This window comes from Danio aesculapii, chromosome 13 (assembly GCF_903798145.1).
Source record: "Danio aesculapii chromosome 13, fDanAes4.1, whole genome shotgun sequence".
Lineage (NCBI taxonomy): Eukaryota > Metazoa > Chordata > Actinopteri > Cypriniformes > Danionidae > Danio > Danio aesculapii.
This window is the reverse complement of record NC_079447.1, coordinates 53,380,913-53,400,166: the sequence shown is the minus strand read 5'-3', so window position 1 is coordinate 53,400,166 and position 19,254 is coordinate 53,380,913. Positions and strand designations below refer to the sequence as shown.

Sequence of the window (19,254 nt, the reverse complement as noted above, 5' to 3'; positions counted from 1 at the left end):
TCTCTGTCTCTACATTATACATCTAAAATATCACACAGTTCTTTTTAATTAAGACTTTCCTCCACTTCAAATATTAATGTCCATGTATCTGAGCTTAACCACTGAATAAACTATCTGCTCATCAACTCTTACATCCAGCACAATAATGTAACAGAAAAGAGACACAACACAGAAATGACTGGAAGACTTTAAAACAAGATCATCAACTGAGACCGCTTTATCTGACCTCACATGATCACAGTTCAGACACGACACAAACAAAACTGCAGGAAGCTGAACGCACTTCAGTCAAGATCCTCAATGATCATCATCAGTGAATGCAGGAGCTGACATTAACTACTGTAATAATCCTGTACAGTCGCTCAACTGAGGCTCAGGAGAGATGAACATGGTCTGAGTTTAACAATCTATTAAAATTCTGATTAATTAAAAGTATTTTCACTGTAAATTCATTAACAAGCAGAATTATCATGGACATTTCCTACATAAGCTTTGACAGATCACACATCAAGCTCCTTTATTTAATAGTATAAGATCATTTCAGTGATGCAGGATCCACATGAAGCCTGATTTCTCCTCCACACCTCACTGCTGTTCATTCACTTCAGTGAGCAGCACTGATGGAGGATCAGCATTATTATAGTGCACGAGTGTTAGTCGCTGGTCATCTGCTCAGGGTTTCTCGCAGTCTTTCATACATTAACTGGTCCTGCAGAGAGGAATAATCAGAAACCAGGATTAATAATCAACGAAGAGTGGATCACATGACGGAGAGGGAGAGAGAGAGAGAGAGAGAGAGAGAGAGAGAGAGAGAGAGAGAGAGAGAGAGACATGCAGAAGCAGACGTCTGTGTTAAATGATTCAGTTCAACTCTCCTGCAAATTGAGAATCAATGCTGGAAACCTGTAACCATTGACTTCTATAGTGTGTGTCTTTCCTGCTACAGAAGTCAATGGTTACAGGTTTTCAGCATTCCTCAAAATATCTTCTTAAGTGTCCAACAGAGGAAACTCAATGATTTGGAAACAGTTGAGGGAGAGGAAACATCTCCTCAGCTGTGCAGTAAAGTTACAGCTATGAGATGATGAGTCCAGCTTTATATACGCTCACAAAAGCTCCAAATCTTAAAAACGGTCCCTGAATTAAGATGCTGAGCACGTATAGCCGGTCAGAATGGCCTTGTTTACTGAACACCTTCAGGTCAAAGGTCAACACTCACCTTCTTGGACACTGACGGTCGCACTTTCATGAAGGCGTCTTCAAAGTGAACTCTGCTCACTCTGATGTCCTTCGCTGACTCTGAAACACACACACACACACACAGTCAGTGCTTCTGGTTCAGGTGTGTGTACTTGTTGCCTGTATGCGCTCCTCTTGTGTGTGTGTTACAGCTGTATGTGTTTAATACATGCACACATTACCTGTGTGTGTTTGTGTGGGGTCCAGGTGAACTCTCAGAGCGTTCACACACGCCTCTCGCACCAGCGCTGACAGATCTGCACCTCTGAAACACACACACCAACAACACACTCAACACTCACACAACATGACACATGTGTAATATCATCATAAACTGATGTACAAACTGACGTGAACGTCTCGCAGCGAGCATCATGGGCGATCTCCTCCAGACTGACATCAGAGTCCAGCTGGGGTTTGGTTCCACCCTGTAAAACCAGAGAATTAAAGGCACAGTTCACCCAGAACTCTTTATTTACTCTCCTTCAGGTGATTACAAAGCCGAGTTTCTTTCATTAGATGAACACAGCAGAAGATATTCTAGAAAAACCCAAGCGTCACCCTCCAGTGAAGAGAATACAGAAGTGACTGAAACTGCAGTTCATCGACTGGCCACTGGGGGGCTGCTCCAAAACACAGCACTCATCCATTGACTCTAATGTTAAAGTGACCAACAGAAAACAGTTGTAGGTGTGTGTTGCTGATATCCACCTTCATGTCAGCTGTGAGGGGGGGAATGTGTTTTATAACTCATCAGTTTAATTCTGGTGGCTTGACAAAGTCAACACACTGTTATACGACATACACTTATTATTATTGATCAGTCTTTTTCTTCTTAGACTAGTTTAAGACCGCATCTCCTCCTACAGCGTTCATACTACAATCACCAAACTAACTCCAAATCTTAACTGAAAGCTACACCGTGTTTGCTGGCCTCATGCACCGGTCAGTCACCTTAAAGGGTTAAAGAAATGCCGCACAGCACTACTAGAATTACAGAAAAGCTCGCGCTGTTATGATTCCCTTCCCTTTTAAGATGTTTGGGTGAGATTATATCCCGCTATTAATAAAACACAGACTGAATGTGTTGAATCAGTAGCCTTGTAACTTGGCAGTGGCGGGGTAAATTTTGGTGTGGCGCCCCCCTATGGAAGAATGAAGGAATTGAGAATCTACATTGTTGGTGCTCCATATTCACACCCCTCATATCCCTGTCAGATCTACAACTGCGTGATGTTTACATCTGTCTTGAGGATGTTCCTCTGGGATTCAGTCACTGGTGCTGGTGTTATAGCTCATAAGGGTCTGCTTTTAGATTGGCGGTCCGCTTCTTGTTTTGCTTACGTTCATATTTCTTGGTGTGGATAATCTAATCCTTCACTGACACTGACTCTGCATGTCAGTTTAATTATACTCTAACTGCAGATCAGAATAAGACCTGCTGACAGTGATTGGTGGATTGTTATAGGTCAGTGATGCTAACATTCTGCTTCCTGCTGATCTCTCTCTGAGGGATCTCATCTCATCCACGTCTCATCATCAGTTAGTAACACTCAACCTTACCGCACAACAATTCTCCGGCTTTCAGCTAAATAAGAGCTCTTATTCAGTCAGTGAGCTGGTGTTCAGTGGGAGATCCACCAGGGGGCGTTCTCCCAGAATATCTCCCTCTGGTGTTCAACAGAAGCAGGAAGTGAGGACAGAACTGAGCTCTCGTCTGAATGTGCACCTTAGTGATGGTGTTGAGGATGGCGTGTCGGTCAGCGGCGGGCGGTAAACCCACATACAGAGTTTTGTCCAGTCGTCCTGGTCTGAGCACAGCCGGGTCAATGATGTCTACACACACACACACACACACACACACACACACACACACACACACACACACACACACAATCAAATGAACACACATTATCATCACAGAAACACACCTCAGGGGTTTCACTAGTCTGTGTGTGTTTGTGTCAGCGTTTGTGCGCATATTTAGTGTGTATCTAGGCTGAGATGTGTAGGAATGACAGGTCTACAACTCTCTCAAGCCTTTTCTGTGTGGGTTTCTTGCGGGTTTGTGTGCATCTAGGCCGATATGTCTAGTAACTATAGGTCTACATTTTTCCTGTGTGTGTGTGTGTGTGTGTATATATATATATATATATCTGTATGTTTTGGTGTGTCCATGTTTGTGTCTACATTTGCATATTTGTGTGTGTGTGTGTGTGTGTGTGTGTGTGTTACCGGGTCTGTTAGTGGCAGCCATGATGAAAACCTGTCTGCGATTCTCCATACCGTCCATCTCCGTGAGCAGCTGATTGACCACACGGACACTGGCTCCTGACTGACACACACACACACACACACACACACAGGTTTATTTAGAGGACTCTCCATTGGTGTGATGTATTTATACTGTAAAAGCACTTCTATGACCCTCTGCCTAAACACAACCCTCACAGCACCCCTGAGGACACACTGAACGTCAAACAACCCTGAAGTGGGATTTTTATGTGTGTTTAAACTGCGAGAACATCCTGCATGTCCCCATAAACCACACACACACTCTTCACCTCTCTGCATTAGACTGCGGTGTGTATTCTCACCTCGTGTTCAGAGCGGCGAGGACAGAGAGCGTCGATCTCATCGAAGAAGATGACGCAGGGCGCTGAGTTTCTGCCTCTCTGGAAGACCTGCCGCACGGCGCGCTCGCTCTCGCCCACATACTGCACACAAACACACACACAAACACGTACCACCACAGTGGGGGTTAGTCTTCCTGCACCTCCCCTTTACATCAAGAGTAAAGAGTAACACTGTGTGTTCGCTATGACAGAAAACAGATCAAATGTGTTGTAATCATAACTCTAAATGCCTTATGATCATTTTAAGAGAAAAACACACACACACACACACACACACACACACACACACACACACACACATGTAAATCAAACCTCCCGCATGACCCTCAAACGATGTCTCTGTGCAGCAGACTGAACGTTATGTACAACTGGATCACCTGTTACTCACAGCATATGCAGGATGTGTTCACTAAAGTAGGCATCATTTGCGTGCGCACGCGTTCTCACCAGTAAACAAACAGCTGGTGGTCAGCTCACGTGTGATTTCACGACCGTGAATACATCATTAGATGAAGACAGCAGTGACATTTCTGGGTGATTCTACCTTAGAAATACAGTATGGGACACGTTTAACAGCATTTGAAGGTGTTCATGTTGCTGTGAAGACTTGTGCGACTGCCTTGCGTCTCTCCTGACCTTGAAAATATAATCGGCTGAATCGAAGAACAGCTGAATTAAGATCGTGTGTAGGGTCCAATCCAGATCGTGCTCTTGTTTCGATGAATCGTGGAGCCCTAGTGTCTGAGGCTCACGGTCTGCTCATTTGCATATACTGAACTCATATTATTCTGGTGTATTTTATTATATGACACCATTAAATACATTTGGATTGTGAATTTTCTCAGGTTTAAACTGTAACACACACACTCACACACACACACACACACACACACACACACACTCACCATGTTCAGCAGCTCTGGGCCCTTGACAGAGATGAAGTTTAAGCCGGATTCATTAGCGACGGCCTGTAACGAGAGACTGATGAAGAGTACTGCCAGCAAACTGAGCACATTATTACACCGTTATTACACCGTTATTACACTATTATTACACCATTATTACACTATTCCCAAACCAGACGCAATCAAACGTCTACAGCGTACACTACAGAGGCTGTGCTAACAAATTATTACTATTGATCATTTTTAGGTTTCTCTTAAATAAAGTCTCTAACGCTGATGTTAAAGGCACACATTTACTTTATAACCCACATTTAGCCTTTTGTAATGCAACGTTACACTGGTGGGTTACGCTTTATTTTACACTGCACCTGATTAAGAAGTAACTTTACATTTCAGCACTGAGTAATATAGCACACAATATTATTAATAATAATAATATTAATAATACACACTAATGATTATTACGTATACTTATTCAGGATAGTTGCATGTAATAAACACACCAAAACAAAGTGTTAGCGTCTAACATTTCCAGATGAACATAAGTGTATGAATCATAAAAATTGTATGAACACAAATATAGCAAGTGATCATAACTGTGAATCTTAACCTCATTTTTGCCATAATCCAAAAGCCAAAAGAAAAAAAAATCATTAAAAAACAAGCGTTCTCCTCCATCGACTCCACATGACTGGACTATAGGCACTGTTCTGGCTACTGGAGCTGCCTCCACACACTAACATGATGAAGCACACTCAGGTTTGCTCCACATCTGCTTATGATGACATTAAGATCAAGTTAAACTCAAGATAGACTGACTTTGGCTAACAGGGTCTTTCCGCATCCGGGGGGTCCGGCCAGCAGGAGTCCAGCAGGGGCGCTCAGACCCAGAGCCTTGAACTGCTCCGGGTTTTGGATGGGAGCCTGGAGAAATCAACATTACAATCATAATTATCATCTTTATTATTTACATCCTCATCATAAACATGCGCATACTCATTATCATCATCATAAGCCAATCCAAAGGAATTATTCTAATAATGATGGATACGCAGTGGCGCAGTGGGTAGCACGTTCGCCTCACAACAAGAAGTTCGCTGTTCAGGGTCAGTGTGTGTTTCTGTGTGGAGTTTGCATGTTCTCCCCGTGTTGGCGTTTCCTCTGAGTGCTCCGGTTTCCCCCACAGTCCAAACACATGTGCTATAGGGGAATTGGGTAAGTTAAATTGTCCGTAGTGTGTGTGTATGGATGTTTCCCAAGTACTTGGTTACAGCTGGAAGGTCATCCACTGTGTTAAACATATGCTGGATAAGTTGGCGGTTCATTCCGCTGTGGCGACCCCAGATTAATATAGGGGCTAAGCCAAAAAGAGAATGAATGAATGAATAAATCTAATAATATTGAAGACAGCAGATCTGAGAATGTTTAAAACTGATTATTATATTATTATATTATTTTATATCAGACTGAAAGAAAGATTTTCTCCAGAATAAACAAATAACAGCAAATACTCTGAAAAAGGTTTATCACAATTGTACTAAGAATGTAAAGTAGGGTATAGTACAGTACAGTAGGGTATAGTACGGCATAGTATAGTAAGGTATAGTGAAGTATAGTAGTGTATGTAAAAGTGCACTTCGGTACAGTATAGTACAGTACAGTAGGGTATAGTATAGAGGAGTATAGTATAGTAAGGTATTGTATAGTATGTTAGAGAATTGTACGGTGTAGTATAGTACAGTAGTGTATAGTATGGTATAGTATAGTGCGGTATAGTACAGTGGGGTATAGAATAGTACAATGTAGTATGGTACAGTAAAGCATAGTATAATATAGTGGGGTATAGAATAGTACGGTATAGTATTGTTTAATATAATGGGGTATAGTATAGTATAAAACACTAGGGTATAGTATGGTATACTGGCTATAGAATAGTACGGTATAATATAGTGCGGTATAAAATAGTACAGTATAGTATAGTTCGGTAGGGTATAGTATGGTATAATGAGGTATAGAATAGTATGGTATAGAATTGTACAGTAGGGTATAGTATAGTATAGGATAGTATAGTATAGTATAGTATAGCGGGGTATAGTATAGTAAGGTATAGTATAGTGGGGAAAAGAATAATAAGGTATAGTATAGTACAGTAGGGTATAGTAAAGTATAGTGGGGTATAGAATAGTAGAGTATAGTAAAGTATTGTGAATATCTGATATAATAAATCTGCTGCACCATGATGGCCATGTGGAGTTCCTCACGGACGTCCTGCAGCGCTCCGACATCAGCCCAGGTGACGTCCGGCACCGTAGCGAACCCCTCGCGTTTAGCAGATGGCTGGACTCTGGCTAATGAAGAGCTGAAGTCTGACATGAGGACGCAGAGAGCCTCCAGCTGATCCTCACTCAGAGAAACACTGCTCTTCAGGAGATCCAGCAGACGAGCCAGAGCTAATGTCTGACGGAGACAACAAAACAATCAGCTGTTAGGAGCACCACATCCATGCATACACCGAACAAACACACGCTTCTTACAGTTACAGGCCCTTCGCAGAGGCACTTTCAAACTTTTACAGTGCTTTATAAGAGTGACCAATTACACAATTACACACATTTACACACATCATACCAGCTGTTGTTTCTTATAGTGTAGTACATGATAGTAGGGTATAGTAGGGTATTGTTTAGTATAGTAGCATATAACATAGAACAGCACAGCAAAGTACAGTATAGTAAAGTACAGTAGAGCAGAGTTTGGTACAATAGGGTATGGTGTAGTGTGGTATGGTAGGGTATAGTATAATAGGGTAGAGCATAGTATAGTACAATAAAGTATAGTATAGTAGGGTATAGTGTAGTAGGGTAAAGTATAGTAGAGTATGGTATAACGGTATAATATAGAAGGCTATAGCACAGTATAGTAGGGTATGGTATAGTATAGTGTAGTGTAGTTTGGTATGGTATATTAGAGTACAGCATAGTAAGGTTTAGTACGGTACAGTGTCGTATGGGTATAATATAGTGAAGTAGGCTACAGTACAGTAGGGTATGGTATAGTATACTGTAGTTTGGTATGGTATAGTAGGGTACAGCAATGCAAGATATAGTATTGTATGGAATAGTGGGGTACAGTATAGTATGATAAGGTATAGTATAGTACAGCACAGTATAATAGGGTACAGTATAGTATGATAGAGTATAGTATAGTAGGGTATAGTATAGTAGGGTATGGTACAGTATACTTTTGTTCGGTATGGTATAGTAGGGTACAGCACAGTAAGATATAGTATTGTATAGTATAATAAAGTATAATACGGTACAGTATAGCAGAGTATAGTGGTGTATGGTACAGTAAAGTGTAGGCGGGTACAGTATCTTATGGTAAGGTATAAAATAGTATTGTAGGGTACAGTATAGTAGCGTATGTTATAGTAGGGAATAGTATAGTAGGCTATAGTATAGCAGGGTACGGTATAGTATAGTTTAGTAGAGTACAGAATAGTACAGCAGGGTATGGTATAGTAGAGTATAGCACTGTGGGTTAACAGGAACTAATAATGAACAAGTGTATTTTACAAAAATGAGCAGATATGAATAATCTCCTAATAAATGTAGAGTTCGTGGTTTGTTCAGGTTAATATCAGTGTCGGGCTGCTGATAATCCTGTAACCAAGTGCTGGATGTTCCTCTGCTGTGTGTGTGTGTGTGTGTGTGTGTGTGTGTGTGTGTGTTTACCGGTGTGGTCTGGTCTTCAGCGGTGGGCTCCAGCAGTATTCTGTTAACAGCGTTCATCGCTGCTTCTCGACACAGCGCCATCAAATCTGCTCCCACATACCCCGGAGTGAGCCGCGCCAGATGTCTGAAGTCGAAGTCGTCCGGCAGCCTGATTTTACGGCACAGAGTCTTCAGGATCCTGCAGTCACAAATGAATATTATGGAGTGAACCACTGCTTCATCAGTCAGTGTTGTGTGTGTGTGTGATGATGTGTGCTGAGGTCGTACTTCATCCGCGCGCCCTCATCAGGAATCCCCAGACAGATTTCACGATCAAACCTCCCGGCACGCCGCAGAGCCGGATCCAACGAGTCCGGACGGTTCGTGGCTCCGATGACCAACACCTGAGCTGGCTCCAACATCGAGTTCAGGTCTGAAGAACAAACACACGCGCACGCACACGCACGCACGCATGCACACACACACGCACGCACGCACACACACACACAAACAAGGTAAAGAATTGATCACAAGCATGATAACTATAAATCTAAATATATACAGTCAGAATTATTAGCCCCCTGTATAGATTTTCTCCAACACATTTTTAATCATAACAGTAGGGGTGTCCAGATCAATTGTTTCTTTGGTGCATTGTGATGCAGACGTGAACAATTCGGTATCGGTTCAGTAATCATCATAACCGGTTATAATGTACTGATGTCATTTATCTCATATGCGCTATGTCGATCAGCTGTGATCGCCGCTGCAGTGTTGCCAGATGTAGCCGACTAATTCCAGCCCAAAAACTATCCAAAACCCGCCGAGTTTATCCAAAACCACCCAATCTGGCAACATCACGCCGCTGCCGATTATCAGTGTCACTCCTCGGTGAACAGCGCCTGTGGAGTAAAATACAACACTGTGTATGGAAAGCATAGTCAATGCACCGTGATGCACCGAGATATCGAATTGAACTGAATCGATGGCATGATAATCATAACCGAACAGAACCGTGAGACCAGTGTTGGTTCACACCTCTACATAATAGTTCTAATAACTCTATTTATAGTTTAATTAATAGTTTTACTCATTTCTAATACCTGATTTCTTTTATCTGTGCCATGATGGCAGCATATAATATTTGAGTAGATAATTACTACACACACAAACACAGGCAGGGCATGTCAGATACTAGAGAGCACACACAGACACACACAGACACACACCATCCATGCAGGTGAGCAGCTGCGCCACGATCCTCCGCTCCATGTCTTTAGATGCCGTCTCTCGTTTGGGTGTGATGGCGTCGATCTCATCGATGAAGAGGATGCAGGGCGCGCAGCTCTGCAGAACACACACACACACACACTTAACAGTTAATTTCAAAATTACAATTAAATGAATGAATGAATGAATTAACTAACTAACTAACAGATTGTCTTAATCCCAACAGGGAAAACCAGCAGCAATCAGTAATGCTGGATTATCTGCGGTCATGGCGATCAATAGATGTGATTATAATGGAAGTCAATGGGGCAAAAACAGCACCAACATCACCAAAGGGGGTTCAATCTGAACAGTGTTGAGGAGTTTATGAAAATATCCAAATCATTTTCCCTAAATATGTGTCTAAATCAGATGTGTCAGCAAAAATCATCACATTTGCTGAAACACAGAGACAGCTGTGGCCAAATTAAGACTCAAAATCAGCCCAGAGTGGATGAAAACGACCCAACAGCATTATTATTATTATTATAACTGCAGGTTAATTATGTTGATATTCCACCACACAGTTACACAACTCTTTCCCTATTCAGATTGTGACTGTGGTGTAATGAAGCTTTAGCGAAGCTGCTTTGAACTGATGATTACTGTGAATGAATCTCTACAAGTGAACTTGAACTGAGTTGAGTGACTGTAGCTCTGTAAATGTGTCGTGTGTTTCTCTTACGATGGCCTGCTCGAACAGCTCCCGCAGCTTCTGCTCAGACTCTCCAGACACTCCAGACACCAGCTCTGGAGCAGACACCTTCAGCAGCGGCAGAGCGGTCTCCTACACACACACAGGCAGAGGGAAAGAGACTTATTATATAAGAGATGATTATAAACGAATCACTGTAAATATACGGAGTATTACTGATTTATAACAGAATGTGGATTGTTAAAAGTACAGTTTATTCTGATATCTAGTATTATTTTTATTGATATCTATGAACAATATGACATACTGAACAATCATGATATATTGAATAGTTTTTATTACTACTAATATTTACTGTGCTCACTCTGTTTTTAATTATTATACATGTATGCTCTTTTTTAATGTAAACTTTATAAATGCTTTGGCAATACATTTGTCATGCCAATTAATTGAAATTAATTGAGAAAGAGAAAGACACGTCACACACACACACACACACACACACAGGTCTTGACTCAGGTCATGACAGTGTGAACAGCCCAAACCGCATCACTTCAGATGTGTGCCACTGTCATATGTGGCATTAAATCAGACACAGATCTGATGTTCTGCAGTGTAATCGCAGTGTGAACGGTTATGTCGGATTTCATGTGACTTTACATAATCTTGGAGTGACATGCATCATCGTAAAACTGCTAATTTTGGCTAATTATTTCTGAAAACGTGATTAATTTTGCTCGTCTAAAAGGAATCTGCAGATATTTGGACTAGAAACAAGACAAACAGTGAGTTTAGCACATCAGTATGAACCCTCACATTACTGCCATTTGTTTAGACAGTCACAAGCAAAAATCATCGCACAAGCCTTTACTCCACAACCCTGTGTGTGTGTATGTTTCTCGCTGTATGTGTATGTCTCTGTGTGTGTTTGTCTCTGTATATATCTGTATATATATATATATATATATATATGTGTGTGTGTGTGTGTGTGTGTGTGTGTGTGGTCACTCACTCCAGCCACAGCCTGTGCCAGCAGTGTTTTCCCGCATCCGGGCGGGCCATGCAGCAGGAACCCACGTGGAGGAACCACACCGAGCCGCTGGTACACCTCTGGGTGCCTCATGTGGATCAGCAGCTTACACACCTCCTGGACAACACACACACATAATGAGAGAGAGACACAAACACACACACACACACACACACGTATGCCAGCAGGACAGACTGAGAAACACACAACAGAAGAGCTCAAACCTCCAGAGTTTCATCACTGCCACCGAAATCCTCAAACTTGACTGAGGAGAACTGAAGCTCGAACCCCTTCGCCTTACCTGAACAGCAGAACAATCATCCGTTATTACACGCTTCTCACACGCAGAGTCTGTGTCTTGTTTCTAGTCCAAATAGATTTACAATTATCCAATTATTTCTGAAAACAAGACTAGATTTCGAGCTTGTCTAGAAGATGCTTCGTGATTTAAGAGTGTGTAGATATCTGGACTAGAAACAAGACAGAAAAGCACACACAACATCAACAACATTACTGTAGGAACTTTAAATGCTAATGAGATGGAGACTAGTGGGCGGGGCTTTCCTCCTCTGATGACACATGCAAAGGGAGAATGTCAATCAAAGTGTTTCTGCATCAAGTCTGATTAGATTCATGTTGACCATCAGAGGCTGGAGATATTCACACCCTGCTGACACACTACTGGGTTTAAACTCTGCATAAAACTCATTTCTGGCCTTTAAGAGTGCTCGAGCAGAGCTCAGATGTGATGTGTGATGATCACTCACTCTTTTTAGCTGGTACTCCAGCACTGCTTTCTGAATCCTCCTCCAGTTTGTTCTTCTTCTGCCTCTTCTGCTTTACACTCTTTGACTTCTTTTCCTTCTCCAGCTTTGATGAATCTCTCTGATTCTGAAAACACACGATGATATGAGACTTACTGTGCTCACTTACTGACTATAGTATTGAACATTCTGACCTTTCTATGTACAGTATGAGGCAAATTAACAGTAGACCCTTTATAAAAATGAATGAATGAGTGAATAAATGCAGGAATGAATGCATAAATTAATGAATAAATGCACAAAATAATGCACGAGTGAATAAACATGTCAATGAATGAATGCATGTATGGGTCAATAAATGGATGAATGAGTGAATGCATGAGTGAATGTCAATGCACAAATAAATAAATGAATGCATGAATGAATGAATGTGTCAAGGAATGAATGAATGCATGAGTGAATGCTTAGGTGAATGAATGAATGCGTCAAGGAATGAATGAATGCATTAGTGAATGAACGCATGAGTGAACGGATGTGTTAATGAATCAATGAATGAATGAATGTGTAAAAGAATGACTGAATAAACTCATTAATAACTAAATGCATGAATGATTGCATAAATTAAGGATCAAACGCATCAATGAATGTGTCAATGAATGAATATGGCAAATAAATAATATTATTATGTATAAATTAAATAAATGAATGCATGAATGAATGCTTAAGTGAATGAATAAATGCATTAATTATTGAGTCAAGATTGAATTAATACATGAGTGTATGAATAATGGATTAATGCATGAGTAAATGGATGTGATAATGAATCAATGAATGAATGAGTGAATGAATGCTTAAAAGAATAATGCATTAATAAATGCATGAATGATTGCATAAATTAAGGAATAAATGCAATATATGTGTCAATGAATCAATGAATGAACAAACGAATGAATGTGTCAACGCACAAATAAATAAATGAACGCATGAATGAATGCTTAAGTGAATGAATGAATGAATGCATAAATTAATGAATAAATGCATCAATGAATGAATGTCTCAAGGAATGAATGAATGAATGAATGAATGAATGAATGAATGCGCTATTGAATCACTGAATTAATGAGTGAATGAATGTGTAAAAGAATGAATGAATAAACGCATGAATAAATAATTAAATGCATGAATGATTGCATAAATTACGGATTGAATGTATCAATGAATGTGTCAATGAATGAATGTGTGAACGAATGTGTCAATGCACAAATAAATAAATGAACTTATGAATGAACGCATAAATTAATAAATTAATGCATCAATGAATGAATGCATGAGTGAATGAATGTATGAATAAATGGATGTGTTAATGAGTCGATAAATGAATAAGTGAATGAACACATGAATGAATGAATGCATCAATTATAGAATAAACGCATAAATTAATGCATAAGTACATAAATGCATGGATGAACGAATGAATAAACAAATGCATGAATGAATGCATGAGTGAGTAAATGTGTCAAAGCATGAATGAATGCTTAAATGAATAAATGCATGAATGATTGCATGAAGGCATAAATAGCATCAATGAAAAAATGAATGTGTGAATGAATGAATACATAAATAACCCCATGAATGAATGAATAAACGCAATTTATGCCTTAATTTAAAGTGAATAAATAAATGCATCAATTAACACTTAAGTGAATGGATAAATGCACAATGAATGGATGTATGAATTCATGAATGAATGAATGCACGAGTAAATGAATGAATGATGCTTTAATCACCTCAGGTGTGCATTATTTTCTAACAGACAAGGATTTGCCGACTGATTTGAGCTGTCAGCAGCAGGTAGAACACAGAGAGCTGATATTTACCGTAGTATTGGAGGACTCTTCCTCACACAGATCGATGAGGATGCTCTCCTGTCCTCGGTCTCCTGTTTTATCAATGATCCAGTCATCACTTAGGCTCCTCTGAGGAGTCGAGCTGCTGCCGGCGTTTGCTGCTCCTCTCTGATACAGCGACGTCAGGGAACTGTTCATGTGATTCGTGTGCTGTAGAAATCATATAAGGGGTCAGTTCACACAAAAATCAACATGTACACATTATTTACTCACACTCAAGGGGTTATAAACCTTTATGAGCTGCTTTATTATGAAGAATGTAGGAAACCGATAACCGCTGACTTCCATAGAATGAAAAACAGACAATATGGAAGTCAATGGTTACAGGTTTTCCAACATTCTTCAAAACGTCTTCTTTTGTGTTTATCAAAAACAAATTCAAACAGGATTGTGATAAGTGAAGTGCGAGTAACTGATGCATGCATTCATTTTCCATCAGCTTCGTCCCTTATTTATCAGGAGTCGCCACAGCGGAATGACCCACCAACTATTCCAGCATATGTTTTACACAGCGGAAAATCTTTCAGCTGCAACCCAGCACTGGGAACATTTTTTATTATGGTCATGAATACTTTTGATCTTTTTTTTTGGTGAAACTAACTCAATATGTCATGAAAATGTCTCATTAAAAGTGTCAAAAGTACAAATAATTTTATAATAGCGTCACACATATTTAATGACATTTTACTGACAAATTACATTTGTGCCACTGTGATTAAGGAACGGAAAAAATATTAATGAAGCTGTTATAATATTCATGACACTATTTTAACGGCCTCGTTACAATCAAGTTTATGACAGATTTATGACAGGCTATGTTGGCTTCGTAAAGTCAAGTTGTCATAACAAAAACATCTCAAAACAATGTCATCTTTGCATTTAAAATGACACAACTGACAGTTGTCATAAGCATGCATAAAAGCTCTTATATTATTATTAAGTATACTTTATAATAATATAAATATATAATATATATAAAGCAGATATTGTGCCTCTTATTAATTTTCTGATATTTGTGTAGTCATAAAGCGTGCTGTTTTACTTCATGCTCAGGAATATCGTCCTCGCTGTCTGTGCTGGATCCTGTGATGTGACTGCCATCGCTGGAAGACATCAGCACCAAATGAAGAGAGTAAACAGCAGAGTAATAATACAGTAAAGTGATGATGAATGTGGAAACTGTATGTGTGTTTACCCGTCCTCTGGGCTGCGTCTCGCTCTTTTGGCCAGATGTTTGTTTTCCAGAGCAGAGAATTCAGAATCAGACTCGCTGCATATCACCGCAAACACTGCACAGATGGCACATCAACACTATGTTTATCATGCTTTCTTTAAACCCCAGGGGGATATTTATATATATATTCATAAAATAATAACTGATTTCTTTATCTCAGCACATAATATTAGACTAGATATTCTTCAAGACACTAGTATTCAGCTTAAAGTGACATTTAAAGGCTTCACTAGGGTAATTAGGGTAAAGTTAGGGTAATTAGGCAAGTCATTATATAACAGTGGTTTATTCTGGAGACAATCCAACACTAATATTGCTGAAGGGGCTAATAATATTGAGCTTAAAATGGCTTTAAAACAATTAAAACTGATTTTATTCAAGCTGAAATAAAACAAATAAGACTTTCTCCAGAAGAAACAATATTAGAGGAAATACTGAGAGAAATTCCTGAATCTGTTCAATATTATTTGGGAAATAATTTAATTGAAGAAATTCACAGACTTCAGCTGTATATTATATAGTCCAATCGTCTGATGTTAAATGCATGCAAGCAACTCTTGAAATCTACAAAGCATCCCTGTGTCTGATTGTGAAGAGGAACTGAAGCGTAACTGTAAAAGACTTCTCTCTAAAGCACAGGTTTCATGCAAGTGATCCAGACCTTTCTCCACCTGAATCCTGAAAGCCGTCCTGTTCCTCCGGCCGTACTCGATCCTGCTCAAAACAACACACAACAACACACTCTGAGCTGCTGACGGCGAACATGTTTGTGTTATAATAACAATAACAACAATGATAATAATGCATTTTATTCGTAATGTGCTTTTCAAGAGTTCACACTGAGCTGATGATTGATTATAAAGCATGTTCGGCATGCTGTCTCAGGAGAGAGCCCTGAGCTTAGGAGATCCTCGAGCCCAGGGCTCCCTCCCGTCTGCAGGGTGAGAGGATAGTTTGAGCTTAGGTACATCTCGATGAACTCCCCCCGGCTTATTTCTGGTTAATGACAAATATAGGGATGGCTGAGGAGAGATGTACGCTTGCTAAGAGCTTGGCTATGGTGTCAATTTGGTATGTTTAATTTACTTAGGTTGCGTGTTTTTAGACTGTGGGGGGAAAACGAGCAAACCCCACATAGAAATGTTGACTGGTTCAGTAGGGACTTTAACCAGTGACATACTTGCTGTGAGGCAACAGTGCTAATCACCGGGCCACCGTGTCGCCCCTCTGGAAAGGAGGAGGAGTATGGGTGTGTGGGGGATTCTTCAAGACGAAGATATTGAGATAAGAAAACTCTGGTTATTTATAGTGAGTGAGTTAGTAATCATCTGATTGGAGAATCAGTCATGAGCTGATGCGGGACCAGCTGTGATCAATCATAAGCACATGATCCTCTTGAAGTTAGTTTATAGATAAACTTCACTTCTGAAACTCACAGCGCTGCAATAGAAGATATTAAACACATAAAACAATGAAAAAGTCCAAAATACAACAGCAGGACAAAACAAACCAACAATTAAAAACAAGCTTAAATAAATGGCCTTTTGATTTAGAGAAAAGTTCATTAAATTAGATGAAAGTTATAGAGTAAAGTGAAGGAAACCCACCGGAACTGCTGCTGAAGCTCAGACGCCATCGCTGAAACGTCCACATACTGATCATTACGTGTTTTCAGGTACTGCAGGACAAAATAAACACCATCATAGAGTAAACACAGAGAAATGAATGAAAAATCTAAACGTGTATAACAGTTATGGCTCTTTTAGGATTAATGTCAACCCCTTATAACATTTTCACCAGCTTCTAAATGTGACCATTACAAAATTATTTACAGCTAAAAAAAGAAAATTTATATTTAATAAAACTCACAGAAATAAATAAATAAATAAATAAATCACATTTAAAAAAGTAATTTTATATGCAAAAAATAAATAATAATTACATTAAATATGATTGATATCTGTTTATTATATTAGATAAATAATGTAATATATTAATATAAAGCTTATTATAAATGCATTTAAAGATTTGCTCGTGTCAAACAATATTTGTGAGAAGAATACGAGTAAAATAATCAGCATTAAATCAACATATAGATGTCAAAATTAAGCATGCTTCTTTCAAAACTGCTCTCGCTACAATCCATCACAGAATAAGAGATCAGCACATTTAAAAAAGTTCATTCATTCATTTTCCTTCAGCTTAGTCCCTTATTCATCAGGGGTTGCCACAGTGGAATGATCCGCCAACTATTCCAGCATATGTTTTACGCAGCGGATGCCCTTACAGCTGCAACCCAGTACTGGGAAACACCCATACACACTCATTTACTACAATTTAGTTGAACAATTCCCCTATAGCGCATGTGTTTGGATACCGTAGCACCCGGAGGAAACCCATGCAAACTCCACACAATTGACCCAGCAGGGACTCGAACCAGCGACCTTCTTGCTGTGAGGTGACAGTGCTAACCAATAAACCACCCCATTTAAACGTTATAGTGGTATAAAATAATAAAGCAGTGGTAAAGAAATAAAGCTTTCAGATGATAACTGATGTGCATTTTAAGGCCAAGATCTGATTCTTAAATACTGCCCACATCAAGAAATACCGTAGTAATTGATTGTAAATACTGTAGTTTTGAGTGTACCACTCTTTGTTAATGAACTATAGTGAGCTGATCAACTGTAATAAATACTGTGGTATACTTCAGTGTTTACTCAGATGTTCATATCACCGTCCTTATACTTTCACTGTATGTGAGCATTACACCACTTACATGTTTACTCTTCTGTATTTTAGGTCTTAACATTAATCTTCAACTTTATAATACATTTACCACACCACATTCAAAAATACCACAGTAATTTACAGTAAACAATGTACTGTTTTTAACCATACTGAATTAATCTGTTGCGGTAATTAGTCAACAACTATAGTAATATAAACAACTGAGCATGTAGTTTTCAACAACTGTAGGGTATATTATACCATAATACGCCACAATTTACTGTAGTAAACACTAATGTAAGTTATACTACAGTATTTAATACAGTATTTATCCCTGTAGTTAATACTACATTATGCTGGAGCATTCATAAATTACGTGTTCCTATTAGTATAATATATACACTTTACTAGAGTACGGTAGAAAACAGTTTAATATACTATAGTAAATAAGAGCTGTGTGTTACCTGATGGACTCTGTGTTTGAGTCTCGGGTCAATATTATAACCGCCGCGGTTCTTCATGGCTCATCCCTCGCGGAGTCTCGACAGCAGGAGATTATTATACTTATTTAAACAAACAAAGACTTTAAATGAGGAGGAAGAGCAGCACAAGTTTATATTTTCCTCAGTAGCATCTCGCTTCTGCTGCTGTACATGTGCTGAACTGAACAACACACGCTGATCTGCCGCTGCAGGACACACGTGCGCCTCCTGCCGACCCGGAGACTACAAAAATAATAAACAATGTCATTTAAATTTAGTCAAGCCCGATATTATTCACACCCCTGGAAAAAATATGACTTAAAGTAACTCATATTCAACTAGTAAGTTTGTTTTTGACCAAAAATGACAATATTTATTATATTTCTCCCAAAAGGGAATAAGATGATGTCCAACAGATTTATAAAACTAACTTTAAGTCAGAATTTGCTTTGGGTATGAATAATTTCAAGCGTCATTACATATAAAATATGATATATACATATATATTATATGTGTGAGTGTAAATATTATAATAGAATTAATCATCAGGGATGGTGCAGTGGAGCAGTGGGTACTGCTTTTGCCTCACAGCATGAAGGGTTGCTGGTTCGAGTCCCGGCTGGGTCAGTTGGTGTTTCTGTGTGGAGTTTGCATGTTCTCCCCGTGTTGGCGTGGGTTTCCTCCGGGTGC

General features: G+C 39.4%; 1 protein-coding gene across 1 annotated transcript; it reads right to left on the bottom strand.

Moving 5' to 3' along the window:
• Positions 1–604: 604 nt before the first annotated feature.
• On the bottom strand, positions 605–18,746 carry nvl (nuclear VCP like). Its single transcript, XM_056470617.1, has 23 exons — positions 18,547–18,746; positions 16,960–17,030; positions 16,014–16,066; positions 15,314–15,407; positions 15,161–15,221; positions 14,089–14,268; positions 12,215–12,338; positions 11,672–11,748; positions 11,430–11,564; positions 10,448–10,549; positions 9,723–9,840; positions 8,782–8,926; positions 8,515–8,692; positions 7,016–7,237; positions 5,600–5,704; positions 4,781–4,843; positions 3,837–3,956; positions 3,475–3,574; positions 2,969–3,075; positions 1,591–1,667; positions 1,422–1,504; positions 1,220–1,299; positions 605–709 (listed from the first exon to the last, which is right to left on the bottom strand). Exons 1-23 carry the CDS (start codon positions 18,601–18,603, stop codon positions 665–667), a joined length of 2,397 nt encoding a protein of 798 aa, XP_056326592.1. The 5' UTR covers positions 18,604–18,746; the 3' UTR covers positions 605–664.
• Positions 18,747–19,254: the final 508 nt, after the last annotated feature.